The 21,013-nt window shown below is 50.0% G+C and overlaps 1 protein-coding gene across 1 annotated transcript in view; it reads left to right on the top strand.

The window, feature by feature from the left end:
• KIRREL1 (kirre like nephrin family adhesion molecule 1) overlaps window positions 1-21,013 on the top strand; it is a 164,921-nt gene that overhangs the window by 103,556 nt on the left and 40,352 nt on the right. Inside the window, exon 2 of the mRNA XM_075607728.1 lies at window positions 12,531-12,680. Within this exon, the coding sequence (XP_075463843.1) occupies window positions 12,531-12,680 (150 nt within the window). The remainder of the gene's footprint in view (window positions 1-12,530; window positions 12,681-21,013) is intronic.

Below are 21,013 nucleotides of genomic sequence, written 5' to 3'. Positions count from 1 at the left end.
TAGCATTGCATGCATTGTATGCGACACAGGATGAGGTAGCAGGCAGTGTGCATGCTTAGCGAGCGTGTGCTAGCATAGCGCACACTGTATGCGACACAGGATGAGGTAGCAGGCAGTGTGCATGCTTAGCGAGCGTGTGCTAGCATAGCGCACACTGTATGTGACACAGGATGAGGTAACAGGCAGAGAGCATGTTTAGCGAGCGTGTGCTAGCATAGCATGCATTGTATGCGACACAGGATGAGGTAGCATGCAGTGTGCATGTTTAGCGAGCGTGTGCTAGCATTGCATGCACTGTATGTGACACAGGATGAGGTAGCAGGCAGTGTGCATGTTTAGCGAGCGTGTGCTAGCATAGCACGCACTGTATGTGACACAGGATGAGGTAGCCGGCAGTGTGCATGTTTAGCTAGCGTGTGCTAGCATAGCACGCACTGTATGTGACACAGGATGAGGTAGCAGGCAGAGAGCATGTTTAGCGAGCGTGTGCTAGCATAGCATGCATTGTCTGCGACACAGGATGAGGTAGCAGGCAGTGTGCATGTTTAGCGAGCGTGTGCTAGCATTGCACACATTGTATGTGACACAGGATGAGGTAGCAGGCAGTGAGCATGTTTGGCGAGCGTGTGCTAGCATAGCACGCACTGTATGTGACACATGATGAGGTAGCCGGCAGTGTGCATGTTTAGCGAGCGTGTGCTAGCATAGCACGCACTGTATGTGACACAGGATGACGTAACCGGCAGTGTGCATGTTTAGCGAGCGTGTGCTAGCATAGCACGCACTGTATGTGACACAGGATGAGGTAGCAGGCAGAGAACATGTTTAGCGAGCGTGTGCTAGCATAGCACGCACTGTATGTGACACAGGATGAGGTAGCCGGCAGTGTGCATGTTTAGCGAGTGTGTGCTAGCATAGCACGCACTGTATGTGACACAGGATGACGTAACCGGCAGTGTGCATGTTTAGCGAGCGTGTGCTAGCATAGCACGCACTGTATGTGACACAGGATGAGGTAGCAGGCAGAGAACATGTTTAGCGAGCGTGTGCTAGCATAGCACGCACTGTATGTGACACAGGATGAGGTAGCCGGCAGTGTGCATGTTTAGCGAGCGTGTGCTAGCATAGCATGCACTGTATGTGACACAGGATGAGGTAGCAGGCAGAGAGCATGTTTAGCGAGCGTGTGCTAGCATAGCACGCACTGTATGTGACACAGGATGAGGTAGCCGGCAGTGTGCATGTTTAGCGACCGTGTGCTAGCATAGCACGCACTGTATGTGACACAGGATGAGGTAGCCGGCAGTGTGCATGTTTAGCAAGCGTGTGCTAGCATAGCACGCACTGTATGTGACACAGGATGAGGTAGCCGGCAGTGTGCATGTTTAGCGAGCGTGTGCTAGCATAGCACGCCCTGTATGTGACACAGGATGAGGTAGCAGGCAGAGAGCATGTTTAGCGAGCGTGTGCTAGCATAGCACGCACTGTATGTGACACAGGATGAGGTAGCCGGCAATGTGCATGTTTAGCGAGCGTGTGCTAGCATAGCACACACTGTATGTGACACAGGATGAGGTAGCCGTCAGTGTGCATGTTTAGCGAGCGTGTGCTAGCATAGCACGCACTGTATGTGACACAGGATGAGGTAGCCGTCAGTGTGCATGTTTAGCGAGCGTGTGCTAGCATAGCACGCACTATATGTGACACAGGATGAGGTAGCCGGCAGTGTGCATGTTTAGCGAGCGTGTGCTAGCATAGCACGCCCTGTATGTGACACAGGATGAGGTAGCCGGCAGTGTGCATGTTTAGCGAGCGTGTGCTAGCATAGCACGCCCTGTATGTGACACAGGATGAGGTAGCCGGCAGTGTGCATGTTTAGCGAGCGTGTGCTAGCATAGCACGCACTGTATGTGACACAGGATGAGGTAGCCGGCAGTGTGCATGTTTAGCGAGCGTGTGCTAGCATAGCACGCACTGTATGTGACACAGGATGAGGTAGCCGGCAGTGTGCATGTTTAGCGAGCGTGTGCTAGCATAGCACGCACTGTATGTGACACAGGATGAGGTAGCCGGCAGTGTGCATGTTTAGCGAGCGTGTGCTAGCATAGCACACACTGTATGTGACACAGGATGAGGTAGCCGGCAGTGAGCATGTTTATCATGCCTTAATTGCACAGGTTCTGGAACTTGGCCCACCCATTAGATCTATGTAGAACTTACTGGCAGTGACTGAGTTAAGCCAGGGCCTGCATCATCATAATTTGGTGCTTCTGCTCACTCCTTACTGAACCACTGATGGAGCCACCTGTGCTGAAGCAGGCATATCCTGAAAACCTGACCTGTTGGTGGCCCTTGAGGACTGCAGTTGTCCACCCCCTGAACTTGAGGGATAAAGAACAGAACAGGGTGAATAGCGACCATGGCAGCAGCAATGGGTGAGCAGCACAGAAACCGTCTAGTCCGTGAAAGCCTCAAGCTGGCAAATGATCACTACAGCTCAGGTTAAATGGCAAATGAAACAGAGCTTAATATCTGGCCTCAATTCCAGCCTCGTCTGAGAGGGCAAAAGCCATTTCAGTGTAAATGTCTTGGCAGGTTTTTTTCTTTCTGTGGTGTGTTTTTTTTGTTTAAGCCTTCGGAGGAATTGCAAGTGTTCTTTCTTTTTAAGCCTCCAGACGCAGGGAAAAGACAGCTCTTTGCAGATAAAGCCTGTGGATTTTATTAAATAAAGAGGTCGGAGCAGACGGGGGGGGGGGGAGAAAAAAAAAACGTCTCTCCTGCCATCTTGAGCGCTCTTTAGTCGTGATTACAATGCAGCTTATCATTTGAATCTCCCTAACATGTCACCAGTGCTTCGTAATTAAGGAGACGAGCTCTGGCTCGCCTGGTCCTTTTATTCAGGACGGAGCTATCTGCCCTTTGCTTGGGAAGATTTCAGCTGGCTCCTATGAACGGAGAACAGTTTCACAGGCCAGGGTGTCTTCCCCCTCTTTAACCATTGACATTTGTCACAAGGATTTCGGGGGGAGTGATGTGAAATGAAGCCGGGCTCCAGAGACCTCTGTTTTCGGGCAGGTCTTGTTATTCAAAACCAACTGCGACAAGGAGAAAATAGAGCCGCAATCTATAGTAGGATTGCCAGACGTCCCATATGTACAGGATTGTCCCTTATTTCATGAACTTGTCCTAGAAAGGTGTGTCCCGTATTTTAGCGCCTTGACGTGAAATGGCTGAAGTTAAAATGACTGTCATGAAATCAGTCCTAAAGACGTAACGGATTTCTGCGTCAGTGTAATAGGTCCCTTTTTCGATGGATGTCGCCTTACAAAATTATTACAATAATAACGTTAGGACACTGCCCGGTCATCTCCTAATACAGTGACACCCGCCCCCATAGGCGTTACCCAACAAATATAGCGGTGCAGCGGGAGATACTGTTCAGCCCGACGCGTTTGCAAATCATTCATCCCTCATTATGACATCACAGTTTCATACTGGATTTCGGCGTCCCGCATTATAAAAACGTCAAGGTGGGGGCCCTCGTCTGTACTTTGGTGGTTAGCGGGCACACCCTCCAACCCCTAAATATCAACATGCAACACCATATAATGATCATGAGTACATCAACTGCTGCTGATGACGATGTTGATGTCTGCGCAGTTCCTTTTAACCCATTGACTTCTGAAACACATTGCTTTGCATGGCCAAAAAGGTTGCGGTCTCCACCGGCACTCAAGGAGTTAATCACCAGCAATAACCAGCTGGTGAGTAGGGATGGGGCGGACTTGTCAGAATCCGTTGGCGCGGATTTTCCCGGGCCAATCCGACCAGCGGAATGCAATCCGCCGTCGCACCGATTCATCTCGAGGCCGCCCGGATTTGTATCCGTGGCTGGGTTTTCGGACCGCATGGATTTGAAAGAATCCGTGGACGGACCCGTGGGACGTCTTTGCGTTGATATCTATATACTCCTCCCATCCTAATTCCATTGACGGATTCCGAATCCGGCGGACGGATTTTAAGCAACAGGAAAAAAAAAAACCGTTGAGACTGATCCGTGGATCAAAGGATGTGGCTGCTCCGTGGCGGATCCAAATTCCGTTCAAAATGTTGCCCATCTCTGCTGATGAAGCCCATCACTGGGGGGGGAGGGATACATTCTGGCCAGGTTAAGGTCAGCACCCTTAATTAAGGGAGTTCACCATTGTTTTTTTATTTGGAAGTGGATGAAACTTTACAATCTCAGTCCCTCCTCACTCTAATCCAGGGGGGGAGGGGGGGGCTCAACTACAGTCCTCAAGCCTCTCCCAGCAGGTCAAGTTTTCAGGATATCCCTGCTTCAGCACAGCTGGTTCTATCAGTCCCTGCTTCCGCACAGGTGGCTCAATCAGAGGCTCAGTCTTCGACTAAGCCTCTGATTGAGTCACCTGCACTGAAGCTGGGGTATCCTGAACACCTGACCTGTTGGGGGTGTTTTGAGCACCCATGCTCTAATCTACAAAAGTTTTGGAGGTGCCTGTAAAATACCTCCCCTCTCCGCTGCCACGCATGGCTAAGTGTGTGTCTTGCAACAGAGATGTGATGCAGATGAATGGGAATTTGTGACTACAGAGGAGAAGATGAAAGTCGCCTCGATCAGAGGAATATTGAGCAAGACGCGACCTTTGTGCGATGTTATTAAAGACGGAAGCTGCGGTCAGACGTGAAAATACAGTGACCCATCTCCTGGGTAATAAAAACACTGGGACGTCTACTTAACACATCATGGAACAAGCAGAAATCCCCTTTGTGGGCTCTGTATGATTCACAGTCAGGTGCCACTCGTTCCCAAGTTACTGTAATGCAAAGAAAAGTCTTCGGAAGTAGCACACCTCACTCGTGGGAATGATTGTAGCTGAGCCAAATAGAAGCTGCTCTTAGCTTCACTCACTCAGCTGTTCTTAGCTTCACTCACTCGGCCGCTCTTAGCTTCACTCGCTCGTACTCTCTTAGCTTTACTCGCTCGGCTGCTCTTAGCTTCACTCGGCTGCTCTTATCTAAGCTCGGCCGCTCAGCTTCACTCACTCGGCCGCTCTTATCTTCACTTACTCGGCTGCTCTTAGCTTAGCTCGGCCGCTCAGCTTCACTCGCTCGGCCGCTCAGCTTCACTCGCATGGCCGCTCTTATCTTTACTCACTCGACTGCTCTTAGCTTCACTCGGCCGCTCTTAGCTTCCCTTGGCCGCTCTTAGCTTCACACGGCTGCTCTTAGCTTCACTCGGCTGCTCTTAGCTTCACTCACTCGGGTGCTTTTAGCTTAACTCGGCCGCTCTTAGCTTAGCTCAGCCGCTCTTAGCTTAGCTAGGCCACTCTTAGCTTAGCTCGGCCGCTCAGCTTCACTCGCTTGGCCACTCAGCTTCACTCGCTCAGCCGCTCTTATCTTCACTCACTCGGCTGCTCTTAACTTTACTTGGCTGCTCTTAGCTTTACTCGGCTGCTCTTAGCTTCACTCTGTCGCTCTTAGCTTCACTCGGCCGCTCTTAGCTTCACTCGGCCGCTCTTAGCTTCACTCAGCTGCTCTTAGATTCACTCACTCTGCTGCTCTTAGCTTAATTCGGCTGCTTTTAGCTTAACTCGGCTGCTCTTAGCTTCACTCGGCTGCTCTTAGCTTCACTCGGCTGCTCTTAGCTTCACTTGGCTGCTCTTTGCTTCACTCGGCTGCTCTTAGCTTCACTCACTCTGCTGCTCTTAGCGTCATTCGGCTGCTCTTCGCTTCACTCGCTCAGCTGCTCTATGGCTCGCTCACTCAACTGCTTCTTGCTGCACTCACCCAGCTGCTTCTTTGGTTCACTTACTGAGTGGTACTATGTTTCGCTCACTTCCCTCTGCTTTGACTGACTCACTAAGGTGCACTCAGGCAATGTGTTGCAGGCACCCTCAGCACTGAGTGTGAGTGACACTATGGAGGTGATGTTTAAAAAATAACCGGGGAAGGGAAGAGATTCTCCTGGCAAAGGAACGCTAAGATGAAACTGATTCTATTCATCTCCTGCTCATCTCCCAGGTGGGATTCCTGTCTTATTCTCCTCTCTTCCTGAACAAAGACACACACCGAGCCCACAGGATTTAAATAAGGAAGGGAGAAGAAAGGAAGATCTGCCTTCCAGAGGGAGGCACGACATAGCCTCAAAGCAGAAAGGAGGATGAGGTATCGGTGGTCCAAGCCTCAAAGAGGAAGGATATATTATATCCGCATTTTATTTATTTTTTATTACGGAACCCTGTGTGAAATTCTGAGGAACCCCGACCCTTTCTAATAGCGCGTCTGAGATCAGATGCATTGTAAGGAACCCCAACCCTCTCTAATAGTGCGTCTGAGATCAGATGCATTGTAAGGAACCCCAACCCTCTCTAATAGCGCGTCTGAGATCAGATGCATTGTAAGGAACCCCAACCCTCGCTAATAGAGCATCTGAGATCAGATGCATTGTAAGGAACCCCAACCCTCTCTAATAGTGCGTCTGAGATCAGATGCATTGTAAGGAACCCCAACCCCCTCTAATAGCGCGTCTGAGATCAGATACATTGTAAGGAACCCCAACCCCCTCTAATAGCGTGTCTTCTGTATTTGATACAATTTTCAAATGGCCTGAAAAATGCAGGGGACCGTTTAGGGACTACAGCGGAACCGAAGTATCCTAGGAACCCCTGTTGAAAAACACTGTATTATATACAAAGGGTCAACTCATCACGCCAACCCATTCAACATGCAAAGCCAACAGCCCTAACTCTGTCACTGCCAAAGTGATAATTGAATCCATTAAAAGGAGACCAACTAAGGACAATAAGTGAGGACCACATCCCGCCACAATATGCATTTACCATTTCATCAAAAGAAACACATGCATTTCAAACGAGAGCTATTTCCAAGCCATGGTACAGTGTTAATATTTGGCTAACATAATTATTTCCCTGTTGACTGTGAATAGAGAAAGCAGGGTAGGGGAGGAGAGTTGGTACAAAAAAAACCTTTCTTGTTGACTCTGTTTAACAAGCCTTCAAAGATGCTCACAGCTGCCTGGCGCGTATAGTGACTCTCATTCTTACACAAATAGGCGCTGAAGAATGGGAGACCTCTCCTTGCGCAGAGAGGGTTATTCTCTAACCCGGCTGCTGCGGCCTGGGGTCCATACATGGATTTGGTTTATTGACTTTTTTTTTACTTAAATAAAATTCTGCTAGAGAGCAACAGACCAACCCATTGTAGTCAGACAGGAAAAACAAAATAGTATCTGGCTTTCTGACTATGGCAATACCTAACACAATATTCTGTTACAGACGCACTGAGCTTCGTTGGTCGATGAAAAGTGTAGATCAGTGGTGGCCAACTCCAGTCCTCGGGGACCACCAACAGGTCAGCTTTTAAGGATATCCCTGCTTCAGCACAGCTGGCTCCATCAGTGTGTCAGTCTTCTTTAATGTTTCAACCTCTCCGTGTCTCGAGGGGTGTATGCCAAGGGTAGCCAACTCCAGACTCTTCAACAGGTCGGGTTTTCAGGATATCCCAGCTTCAGCACAGGTGGCTCAATCAGTGGCTCAGTCCTGGGATAACCTGACCGGTTGGTGGCTCTTGAGGACTGGAGTTGACCACCCCTGGTGTAGATTATGAAGTTGTGGTGCCCTTTCAGGGGCCAGCGAGAGAACGCTTCATTGATGGAACCACACTTCATGACGAAGATGTTTTTGAAAGCCCTGTTCGCACCTTCCATCTACGAGGAACCCATCAGCTTGTCAAAAAGTATCAGTCAAGACTGAGATTTAAAAGCCTCCAGTGGTTCCTCAAGAGAGAAATCCCCCTTTGTCAGGAGATGAGTGGTACTGCTGAATACCATCACACTTGAGCCCAACGCACGACGTTCTAAGCGGCAATAATTTAGCACACTGAGAAGGGTGGGACGTTACTCTGCAGAGCAGTCCGGCCAACTCCTATGATGCAATGAGGGTTTTTTTTTTTTTTTCTTCCTCCAGTAATTTTTACAATTAATTTAATTGACTGAGAAAGGTAAGGAGACTGAGCGAAGAGTGCACTTTAAGTATGCTTTTAGTAAATTAAACATTTCAGAAGCTATGCATCAAATGATGCAAATCGACTTTTGCTATAAAAATGATTCTGTGAAACCCATTTCCAACACTGATCTGGAAGCGTCCGTGTATTAAAGCAACATCCCCCCCAACTACTTGTTTATTTTTTTGTGTTACGCGCTTTTTTTTTTAAAATTAACCGCTTGAGAACCGCTGGGTCCTTCAGAACTGAACCAGAATATTTTCAACTCCAGGGACGACCCGGATCCTGATTGGATCCTGATTCCTGAGATACTTACTAGTAAAGTTGCCAGTTTTAAATAGCTGCCTGCCCCCTAGGGGAAACAAAATGGCTGCCAAATATAGCGGGTCCCATGAACCAATAGCAAGGCGCAGCATCATCGGTTGTCATTTCCTATTAGACGGGCATTTAAATCAACTTCAAAAACCAGGAAGTAATAAAGGGAAGCTGACCGCGGGGGTCCCCAGAGGTGAAAATAGTGTGGGTCAGCTCTGGAGACCCCCCCACCCTTCAGTTCAAGTCCTGTAAAACAAAACAAAAAGTCATAAAAATAGCAGGAACGGCTCAAACCTGTAACATTTTCTTCTGACTGTGGGTTCCGACCTCAGGGCCGCCAACCCAGGCCCAGTGGAAGTTGGGCCCAACCTGAGGCGGGGTGAAAATGGGGGGGTTCGCAAGACTGCCAACACGGGGGACAGGGGGACGGTCGTAAACCTAGTCCTGAGCCCCGGGAAATCTGTCTGCGGCCATGTCCGACCTTAACTATGCTGTTAAATTAAAATAATCTCACGTTATGTATCATGTACAGAGACGCCTTGCAATATTACGTATAGTTTGTAACATTACTATATAACAGGGAGTGGTCAACTCCAGTCTTCAAGGGCCACCATCTTAGCGGGCCCAAGGCGGCATGCTGGCAGCTGGCCACCCCCCCCCTTCCCCACAGTAGAAGGTGATGGTACATTCCAGCCGTCCTGGTTGATTCCTTGCAGTGCGGCTGCCCTCCTGCAACGTAGCGGCGTCATTGCGTCATGTCGTCATGTGATGACACCTCGACGCTGCAGGAGGAGGGCCGCTCCAGAGAAGATAAGACCCTCCTCTCAACAAACACACCTCTCTTACCTTGGCGTTACAGGGGGGCCCCCCCCAATGGCACAGGGGCCCAAGGCAACCGCCATGCCCAAGGACCGGCCTGACCTGGCCTTTTGATGACCCTTGAGGACAGGAGTCGGCCATCCCTGGTATATAACAATTGAATAATGGGACTTTGAGTGAGATATTTGTTAGAAGCAGCGAGACTGAGTCCACATCAGTGAGGCTCACGGAAGATCAGTGAGCGGTGACCGCTCTGCCCGAAAGGGCATAATTAACCGCTATCCAGTTCACCTGTAAATTAACCCCTTCCCTGCCAGCGGGGCCAGCAACTCATTGCAGTGAAGGGATTTAAGAGAACTCGCACTACAGCAACGACTGCTGGTCGTTTATGAAAGCGTACGCAGACGTGGGGTCGTCTGAAGGACAGGTTCCAGCACCGCAATGTTCGATTGTCAGCTCTGGAGGTGAGGAATCGTTGCGTCTTCACAGGGCTGCAGAGCCTTCAGACACGATTATTTCTTGAACAGCAGGGCTGGGGACATGTGCAGATATTAGGCACTCTCCCAGCCAGGAATCCAACCTGCTGTGCGTCTCGGGCTCCGGGGAGCTGAGCTCAATCGTTAACCTGAAATACGCTTCCCTCATCTATTTAAAAATGCTAATTAGAAATCAAAGGTGCCAAAACAATGATGTCTTACAGGGAGAGGGATTTTTACTGCTTTCTTGTCTGCATTGCTACATGTGAACGAATCGTCTTTAATGGTTCGACCTCTTCGTGTGGCGAGGGGTGTACGCCAGGAGTGGCCAACTCCAGTCCTCAAGGGCCACCAACAGGTCAGGTTTAAAGTTATCCCTGCTTCAGCACAGGTGGCTCAATCAATCCTGACCTGTTGGTGGCCCTTGAGGACTGAAGTTGGCCTCCTCATGTCCATGTTCTGCACAATATATGGAGACGCATATATGGCCGGCCAGAAGACCTATTGTACTGAGGAAGTGTCTCGGTAGGTTGTCTATCAGCACTTGGGCAATAGCTTTTTAGCATCTCCTACATGTCCACGCGCTGTACATTGGTTGTGTCGGCCGTGCACTGATTGTAGGGTATCATCTTTCCAACACTGGACAGCAAATGGACTGCGGACAGCAGGGTGACCAGTGCAAAGATCCCTCACAGCTAAGCGGACATATGCACGGTTGTCCCCTGGACTTGGCTCTATGGTGACCCTTTATTTCAGGGGGTTGTTAATAAGAAGTCTTATTATATCGTTACCTGTAGTAGGGGTTATTAGCGCACGCACCTGCGGGGAAATGTTGCTGTAAATGGAATGTACGTAGACGTCCTTCTTGCACGGTAACAATTTGGGAAGTCCGGTCTTCCAAACCAAAATTAGGTCATCAACCGCTCGCCGATATCAGTAAAAGAAATGCTCGCGGGGAGGGGATTTCTGCTGGCGAGAAGGGACACCAAGCAGCTCGCTTTTGCAAAAACAGGGCCGCAGACGCCCTTTAGCACCGCAGCCGTGGCTACTTTTGAGTTAGCCCCAAAATTAGTAACACTGAGCATCTGCCCCCCATTCTTCCTGATCGTTGCACCTCTAGGTTTTCAAGGGTGCCGAGAAGGGTCGTTGCCCTGCGTGGCCCAATCAATACACTGTTAGCCCCGGGCGGCCGTGCTGTCGTTCCGCTTTTAACCTCCGAGACTGAATCAAACTGCTGCTCTGTGGAAACATGACTGCTATTGATTGCCCTGAATGTTTGAAGGAGGGGAGGGGGGCGGGGGTGAAATGATTGCGTTTAGTCCCACAGTTAACGCCAATTACTCCCTGCGGGCTGCATGCTGGTCGGGGTACGCCAGGGTGTCTCGGGCTGCCTCCTTTAGCAGGTGGGGGGCGGGCGGAAGGCGGATACCGGAGCAGAGAATCATATAACTTTATTCCATTTCTCTTTCTAACCCTTGTGCTGTCAGACACAGTGCGGAGTGAGTGAGATGGGCGCGAGCGAGTTTAACCGGAGATTTGTAACGCAGCGGTAACCACGTCCACTCAAATGCGCATCGCCATCTCAATGTAACGCACAACCTCGTGTGACGCCACGTTCTCTGTGTGCGCCTAGGACACTGCTTACACCTGCTGAAGTCCGCTTTGTTTAGCCGGAAATGAATGAATTAAAACAGAGGTTCTCAACTCCCCCTCCCCCCCCCAACATGTCAGGTTTTAAGGCTATCCCGGCTTCAGTCTTTGACTGAGCCATTGATCGTGCCAACTATGCTGAAGCAGGGACGGATTAAGTCATCTGTGCTGAAGCAGGGATATACTGAAAACCTGACCTGTTGGGGGGTCTTGAGGACTGGAGTTGAGCCCCCCTGTTTTAATTCATTCATTGCAGTTCCATTCTAAAAACACCATAGTTTTGATAACCATTCCAGATCTATCAGGGAGACTCCCTAATATTTAGCCCATAAGTATATTATTTAGCCCAAAGTATATGTTCTACTTTCTTTCTCCCTGATCTTATCATCCTAATATACTAATGCAGGTAGGTGGAATATGAAGATGTATCCCTTTAGAAACCCCCAAATAGAAAAATGCACACGTTTGCTGCTGTAGTTACACACTAGGCAGGTGCCTCTTTACTATGGGAGTAGAAGGACCAGCCCTGCACACAGGTCCTAGATTGTAAGATTGTTGACCAACCGCCCCCTTTAGCACTGTGAACCCTTGCAGTGATTGCCACACTTGCTGTCAGCAAACAAGTCCCCAGAAGCGATGTTCCTCCACTCACAGGGAAATAAAGAGTCTCCAGTCACCCAGTGAATTAATTGCAGAGATGGAGCAAAGGCTGGGTTCTCCTGCTGATATATTGACTGTACTAGGAGTGTGGCCGGCCAGCAGGAGTCCAGTATAAAGCAATGCCAGACTAATGAAGATTCATTGTTTTATTACAAGGGAAACCGAGATCCATAGGAGGAGAGCTCAGAGAGGGATATGGAAGTCCAAACGGCTTCATAAACTGCTGGTCCCTTTGGCAGCAAAGGCATTTACCCATTGAGTAGATAAGATGCACTGTCGGCCCCTCGGCATGGGTTAAATGCCACCCTTTATTTGCTCACTGTGAGTAAACCTCACCACTCCACTCACTTGCTGTCCAGGAGTTCCCCATTATGCATTCACAGCGCGTGGTGGACCCTTGAACAATAAAGTGGTTGGGACTTGGGAATTCATTGGCCCAGTCTGATATGGCTGTTATTGTATAGTGAGTAACATGCTCCGTCACAGCTAGTTATAAATAGGCTGAATATTTCCCCATTCTACTTCTCCCCTACATGGTGGTGACCACGTCCCCTTTCTTCTTCACAGCTATCCAGCCACGTTTCATCCAAGAGCCAGCTGACCAGACCGTGGTAGCGGGGCAAAAGGTGGTCCTGACTTGCGTGGTGCTCAACTACTCTGGCATTGTACAATGGACCAAAGACGGATTAGCTCTGGGGATGGGGCAAGACTTGAAAGGTAAGACTTCCCCCTGAGCCCATCGATGGTACCTTTAATTGGACTACCTGGGAAGAGAGCCTGTATGTTTATGATTCCACCACTCATGGGTGTCTGTCAAATCTAGTAGACAGGAGAGTCATCATAAGACAAGGGAATGCCGCAAACTCAGGAATACCACATCATAAGACAAGGGAATGCCGCAAACTCAGGAATACCACATCATTAGACAAGGGAATACCGCAAACTCAGGAATACCACATCATTAGACAAGGGAATGCCGCAAACTCAGGAATACCACATCATAAGACAAGGGAATACCGCAAACTCAGGAATACCACATCATAAGACAAGGGAATACCGCAAACTCAGGAATACCACATCATAAGACAAGGGAATACCGCAAACTCAGGAATACCACATCATAAGACAAGGGAATACCGCAAACTCAGGAATACCACATCATAATACATAAAGATTGGCCCCCTGCAGACGCACTTACCAGAACTCCCTCCTACTGTCTCTGTACGTTCTCCCTACCTACCAATTAGAATGTAAGCTCCTCAGGGCAGGGACTCCTCTTCCGAAATGTTACTTTTATGTCTAAAGCACTTATTCCCATGATCTGTTATTTATATTATCTGTTATTTATTTGATTACCACATGTATTACTACTGTGAAGCGCTATGTACACTAATGGCGCTATATAAATAAAGACATACAATACAATACAATACAATAAGACAAGGGAATGCCGCAAACTCAGGAATACCACATCATTAGACAAGGGAATGCCGCAAACTCAGGAATACCACATCATTAGACAAGGGAATGCCGCAAACTCAGGAATACCACATCATTAGACAAGGGAATACCGCAAACTCAGGAATACCACATCATAAGATAAGGGAATGCCGCAAACTCAGGAATACCAAGCACCCCGATAATTAACTCGACCTCAGTGGTTGAAATACCTTGAATAAAAGGAGGCGTCACTGCAGGAGGAGGTCGGTTATATAGGTGTGTTATACAAGCAGCATATGGTCCAGATTTACTATACGATATTAAGCATAGGGGCACTTTAAAGAGGCAATTGGAGCAGGGGGTGTTTGGAGCTGAACCCCGTTAATTTCAGCTGCAGGGACCCCCTGATTCCTGAGATACACAGCTCCGTAGGGGGTGCCGGAAGCTGCTCGGCTAGCAGGGTTCATGTAATGGCGGCGTTTTGAAGCACCCACGTCCTGCGAGCCTATAGGAAGCTGTGATGTCATCAGGTGCGGCTTCCTGTTGGCCCGTGTGACGCAGGGGCTTTAACCGCTGCTGAGATACCGGCACACCCTACGGAGGTAAGTATCTCGGGAAGCAGGGGGTCCCCGGGGCTGAAATGAATGAGGTTTAGCTCCAAAGACCCCTTAATTCAATCATATGTAAAAAAAAATAACAATTAAAAATAAAAATAAAGCTCATGAATTGCTCCTCTAAGGCCCATTCACAGCCAGAGAGGTGCACAACACATTGTTTAACCATGCATTGGCAGTACAGGGGTTAACCATGCATTGGCAGTACAGGGGTTAACCATGCATTGGCAGTACAGGGGTTAACCATGCATTGGCAGTACAGGGGTTAACCATGCATTGGCAGTACAGGGGTTAACCATGCATTGGCAGTACAGGGGTTAACCATGCATTGGCAGTACAGGGGTTAACCATGCATTGGCAGTACAGGGGTTAACCATGCATTGGCAGTACAGGGGTTAACCATGCATTGGCAGTACAGGGGTTAACCATGCATTGGCAGTACAGGGGTTAACCAGCAGCAGTCACATCTATGGACCACATCGCTAGGTACCCACAGTGCTTTTAAGGTTAATTTGCGTACAGCATATAGATCCGCTCCTAATCCTCGCAGGGCGCTGCAACGTATCTAATACATCAGGACAGGCTCTTTAAGTCTTCCCCATCCATCAAACGCTCCTTCTCCTGCACACACGTCGCCTGCTCCAGCTCCACAAACCGCAGGCAACAATTTATCCCCCAGCCTTGCACACAGCTCAGGATTCTGCTGACTAACCAGGATTGCTCCAAATACTTCATTTTACTGGCGTCCTGTTGACACCGTGATAGATGCCAAGGGCTTTGCTGCTTCCAGCCTGGGAGGTGCAGAACGGGGAGATGGTAACAGCTGGGGGGGAGGAGGGGGGGTTCCGGGTCAGGATCAGGTACGGTGTGTAGGATGGTTAAAGGGTTGCCATTTGATTTATGCCTGGCTCCAGCATCTGCTGCAGCTCAAATCGGCAGTGCCGTGCGTGCAAAAAGTCACTGGTGCAAAGCAGACTTGCCTGCACTGATTCTGCTTGTGTTCATTGTGAATGTGAAATGATTTCCCTGCCAGTCGGTCGGGTTACAGCAGATTTCAAATGTTGATGGGAAATGTCTCTTACCACCACCGCTGTTAAGGTCCCAAAGTGAGCCAGGTTTGAGATTTGTGGTTCGAATAAAGGATACGTTAATCTTTTCAATGCCAAAGAGACAGTGGCGGGGTTAATGTAGCAGCTGATCTTAAAACACCCACCAGTATAAAGCCATGCTGGGTGTGACCGCACAATGCTACTTCTCTAAAGCCTCTTCTCAATAGTCAACTGCTGAGGCACCCTACCTAGCAAATGGAAATCACCAAGCAGACTCTCTATTACTGTGGGTTACAGTCCATTGAGTCACAAGCTGAACAGGTGCACCTACGTACACTGCACCCTACTTACTCTGCACCCTACACTGCACCCTACACTGCACCCTACTTACACTGCATCCTACTTACTCTGCACCCTACTTACACTGTACCCACCTACACTGCACCTACTTACACTGTACCCACCTACACTGCACCTACTTACACTGTACCTTCTCAACTTGTCCTAGTATTATTGCTTTCTGCCTTTCAAACACTAGGTTTGTATTCTTCTACCCTGTGGAGGGGCATTTAAGGATTCTCCCGCACCTTCTCTGCTAGTTTTATTACCCAATACTCTTTTCAAGAAGGTTTCCCACAAAGAAGGGTAGAAAGTAACAAATAGGGGTTAAGAAGTAGGCCGTATGAGACCTCTTATAGGAGCGACAGATAGTTGGTAAGTTACACATTTTCAAACCTCACATGGTTTGGAAGCTGGTAAATGTATGCTGGGGCAATAAAAGGTATTATACCTCCTACTCCTTAACTATTATTTGTTACTTCACTACATGGAAGAAACCAATGGGGCTTCTCACCCTTCTGTCTGATAGAAAGGGTTCGAGCCGGCAAGTCCGTGCTTTACTGTAACAAATCTGTACTGTATCCAAGGACTCCCTTAAACATACGAGTGATGTGTATAACTCGGTGTATATTTATTTATAAAATGTGTTACCAGGAAGTAATATATTGCGAGCTACCTCTCGTTTTCAAGTATGTCCTGGGCACAGAGTAATAACAATGCATGGTTACATTAAATGAACAGGGTTATACATTATATACAAGACATTGCATGCACAGCTAAAGATAATATATATTATGGGCGTATGTAACAGTGACAGACCAGATTAAAATGTGAGACAGCTTTAGTTTTGAAAGAACTTAGACTGGTGGTGGCGGCTGTGAGAGTCTCCGGTAGACTGTTCCAGTTTTGGGGTGCACGGTAAGAGAAGGAGGAGCGGCTGGATACTTTGTTGAACCTTGGGACCATGAACAGTCTTTTGGAGTCAGATCTCAGATGATAAGTGCTGCATGTGGTAGGGGTGAGGAGCTTGTTCAGATAGGCGGGTAACATGCCCAGAAAGTATTTGTAGGCAAGACAGGGAAAATTAACTTTGCGTCTAGACTGAAACGATGGCCAATCTAGTTCTTTGAGCATTTCGCATTGATGTGTGTTGTAGTTACATTGGAGGACAAAGCAGCATATTGAATTGTAGAGGGTATCAAGTTTGCTAAGGTGAGTTTGGGGTGATGTGCCATGTACTATGTCAAAAGAAAAGAAAGATTACTGCTGCACACCATATAATTAAGAAACATACATAATTACCGGTGCACTTGTATTGAAAGAAGTCCTGCTGGAAATCCAAATCATACGGTAATACAAGAATAACACAAGGCACTGCGGATTTTCTTAATGCTATTTAATGAGCCAAAAACGTAGCGACATTTCGACCAGAGAGGTCTTTTTCAAGTGGTGAGTGGCCACTTGAAAAAGACCACTCTGGTCGAAATGTCGCTACGTTTTTGACTCATTAAATAGCATTAAGTATTACCATGTACTATGTCCCCATCTATCTATATCTATAAGTCTCAAATAATGTTTGTGTGTGTATGTCTTCCCCCTGTGTGATTGGCCCTGTGTTCCCCCTGTGTTATTGGCCACGGACGCTCCTCCCGCCCCCCTCACCCCACCCCTCACATTGCGAGAATAACTTGGCGAACCCACACTCCTCACCTCTCCCCCCACACCCATACACCTCCACCGCAGGCCTCACCTCTCCCCCACCACCAACCCCCCTCCCCCCGGTCACACCACTAGCCGCTCCTCGGCGCCGGCCTCACCTCTCCCCCACCACCAACCCCCCTCCCCCCGGTCACACCACTAGCCGCTCCTCGGCGCCGGCCTCACCTCTCCCCCACCACCAACCCCCCTCCCCCCGGTCACACCACTAGCCGCTCCTCGGCGCCGGCCTCACCTCTCCCCCACCACCAACCCCCCTCCCACCGGTCACACCACTAGCCGCTCCTCGGCGCCGGCCTCACCTCTCCCCCACCACCAACCCCCCTCCCCCCGGTCACACCACTAGCCGCTCCTCGGCGCCGGCCTCACCTCTCCCCCACCACCAACCCCCCTCCCCCCGGTCACACCACTAGCCGCTCCTCGGCGCCGGCCTCACCTCTCCCCCACCACCAACCCCCCTCCCCCCGGTCACACCACTAGCCGCTCCTCGGCGCCGGCCTCACCTCTCCCCCACCAACAACCCCCCTCCCCCCGGTCACACCACTAGCCGCTCCTCGGCGCCGGCCTCACCTCTCCCCCACCAACAACCCCCCTCCCCCCGGTCACACCACTAGCCGCTCCTCGGCGCTGGCCTCACCTCTCCCCCACCACCAACCCCCCTCCCCCCGGTCACACTACTAGCCGCTCCTCGGCGCCGGCCTCACCTCTCCCCCACCAACAACCCCCCTCCCCCCGGTCACACCACTAGCCGCTCCTCGGCGCCGGCCTCACCTCTCCCCCACCAACAACCCCTCTCCCCCCGGTCACACCACTAGCCGCTCCTCGGCGCCGGCCTCACCTCTCCCCCACCACCAACCCCCCTCCCCCCGGTCACACCACTAGCCGCTCCTCGGCGCCGGCCTCACCTCTCCCCCACCACCAACCCCCCTCCCCCCGGTCACACCACTAGCCGCTCCTCGGCGCCGGCCTCAAGTCTTGCGTCGTCCAGCGGCCTGGCGGTGCGCGCACGCTGCGGCTCCAGCCCGCGGCTGCTCCCGCTCATCGGGCACTTCAGCCTCTTCCCGACACCGGCTCGCGCCCGTTCCAGGTTGCCGTGCGCTCGGCGGCCTGCGCTGCATGCTCCGCCCCCACACCCGGACCGACCGGTCAGAGCGCCCGGACAGGAGAGAGGCGCCTTCTGGATTGGTGGGAGCGTGTGTGTGTGTATGTGTGTGACAGTGCGTGTGTGTAACAGTGTGTGTGTGACACTGTGTGTATGTGTGTGTGAGACACTGTGTGTGTGTGTGAGACACTGTGTGTGTGTGTGTGTGACACAGTGTGTGTGTGTGTGACACTGTGTGTGTGTTTGTGAGACACTGTGTGTGTGACACTGTGTGTGTGTGTGTGTGTATGACACTGTGTGTGTGTGTGTGTGTGTGACACTGTGACATGTGTGTGTGTGTGACACTGTGTGACACTGTGTGACACTGTGTGTGTGTGTGTGTGTGACACTGTGTGTGTATGTGTGTCTCTCACTGGGTTTGTGTGTGTGGCACTGTGTGTGTGTATGACAGTGTGTGTGACAGTGTGTGTGTGTGTGTGTGTGTGTGTGTGTGTGTGTGTGTGTCACGGACTAACTAAGATGGCAGCGCACGGAAGGAGAGGTGACGTGTGTGTGTGTGTGTGTCACTGTGTGTGACACTGTGTGTGTGTGACACTGTGTGTGTGTGTGTGACACTGTGTGTGTGTGTGACACTGTGTGTGTGTGTGTGTGACACTGTGTGTGTGTGTGTGTGTGTGTGACACTGTGTGTGTGTGTGTGTGACACTGTGTGTGTGACACTGTGTGTGTGTGACACTGTTTGTGTGTGTGACACTGTGTGACGTGTGTGTGTGTGTGACACTGTGTGACACTGTGTGTGTGTGTGACACTGTGTGTGTATGTGTGTCTCTCACTTGGTTTGTGTGTGTGGCACTGTGTGTGTCTCACGGTGTGTGGGGGAGTTGGTGACCAGAGCAGCGCAGGGGGGGGACCGGACCAGCGCAGAGGGGGGGGGACCGGACCTGCGCAGAGGGGGGGGGAAGGACCACAGCTGCGCATGGGTGAGGGGAGGCGGAGAGAGACGAGGGGAACAGGGAGGGGGGGGGGAGACGGGGGGTGAAGATGGGAAGGAGCTGGAGGTTTTGGTCCCGGGCAGCGCCGGGTCTCTCAGCTAGTAAGTCTATAATTGATACCAGCATCTGCTGTGCGATGCACCTTCTGACCAGCTGGTTTAGGGAGGATTTGTTCCTATAAATTACACCTAGTTTGGCATAGGTTTTGGATATGAGGGTATCAATGTGCAACCCGAATATTAAATCGGACATTCAAACCATTTGCCCAGATATTTACAACTAGTGACAGGGGCTAGGATGGTATTGAGTTGGTTCTGATCTGTATGTACGTCATTGGTAGCTTTGGAAATGTAGCCCTGGTCCCAAATAGCATTGTTACAGTCTTGTCACTTGTCAGTGTTTATAAACAGTTTCTTTTGGGAAATCCAGTTTTCAAGCCTCAAACATGTGTCCAAGGTCAGAGAGGCTAGGGCTGTGTGCATATAAGATTGTGTCATCCACATACAAGTGTATTGAAGCTTCCTTACAAGCTGTGGGTAGATCATTAATGAACACTGAAAAGAGTAGGGGCCCCAGAACAGAGCCTTGCGGGACATGGCAGGTAATATCCAAGGGTTTGGAGTTAAAGCCGCAGATAGACACATGTTTGGATCTACATAATAGGTAGGAATGAAACCAGTTTAATGCGTTTTCCCCTATTCTAGAGCACTGAAGCTTGTATCACAGGATAATATGATCAACAGTATCAAAAGCCTTTGCTTAATCTAGGAATACTGCACCAGTAAATTGTTCCAGTTCTATTCCACACTGGATCTCATTGCAAACTTTTAGGAGGGTTATTTCTGTGGAGTGTTTGGGGCGAAAGCCAGATTGGGAAAGCCAGATTGGAATTGGCTAGGGAAATTTGTCTTGGTATAATAATCACTTAATTGGGAGTGGACACATTTTTCCATGACTTTGGATACTATTGGGAGACGAGAGATTGGTCTGTAGTTGGAGAAAGTGTTTTTGTTTCCACTTTTGAAGATTGGAACAACTCTGGCAGTTTTCCAGATCTTAGGGATATGGCCTGCAGACAGGATAGAGTTGAAGGAAGCAATCAGTTTGACAATAGCTGGGGCACCGAGTCATAGGAACTTAGATTTCAGTACTGTAGGTCAGGTCGTTTTAATTTGAAGAACCCATGGGTAATCTCCTCCTCAGATACTGGGACAAATTAAACATTGTGGGGAGTGTTGGGAAAGGGTGGGACAATAGGTGTTTTCTAAGGCCCGGGCCATAGAAGGGTGAGGCGATCTGAGCCGCGCGGATGCTGAGGCTCGCCTGCTGAAATCTGGGCGATTTCATGCCCATACAGGCGAGCCAGCGGGCGCGATCGGAGCTGGGGGGAGGGGGTTGGAGGCGTGGCAGTGACGTCGCTGGGCCAATCGCCCGCGACGCACTGACGTCAACGTCACGGCGCCGTGACGTTGACACTGCTGTGCTGTGATTGGAGGTTTTCAGCCGACAGCGCGCTGAAAAACAGCTTGGCGCTCGGCTGAAACCTCCAACTTGTCAGCACGCCTGCGGACGCTCGCGTGAGCCCCCTCTCAAGGCATCCTCATTGAGGATGCAGGGGCTCAGCGCTGAGTGTCCGCACGGCTCAGCACGGCCTGTCCGTCTATGGACTCGGCCTTAGATTGAGCTCCATATTTGTAGTTCAGGTGGTGCTTTGCTAATAGGGAAGTAGCACACCCCACAAAGTATTCATTGAATGCATTTGCAATGTCAGTGGGGTTTGTCAGAGTAATATCCTCCTT

Source organism: Ascaphus truei, chromosome 7 (genome assembly GCF_040206685.1).
Source record: "Ascaphus truei isolate aAscTru1 chromosome 7, aAscTru1.hap1, whole genome shotgun sequence".
Taxonomy (NCBI): Eukaryota; Metazoa; Chordata; class Amphibia; order Anura; family Ascaphidae; genus Ascaphus; species Ascaphus truei.
This window is presented reverse-complemented; position numbering and strand designations above follow the sequence as displayed.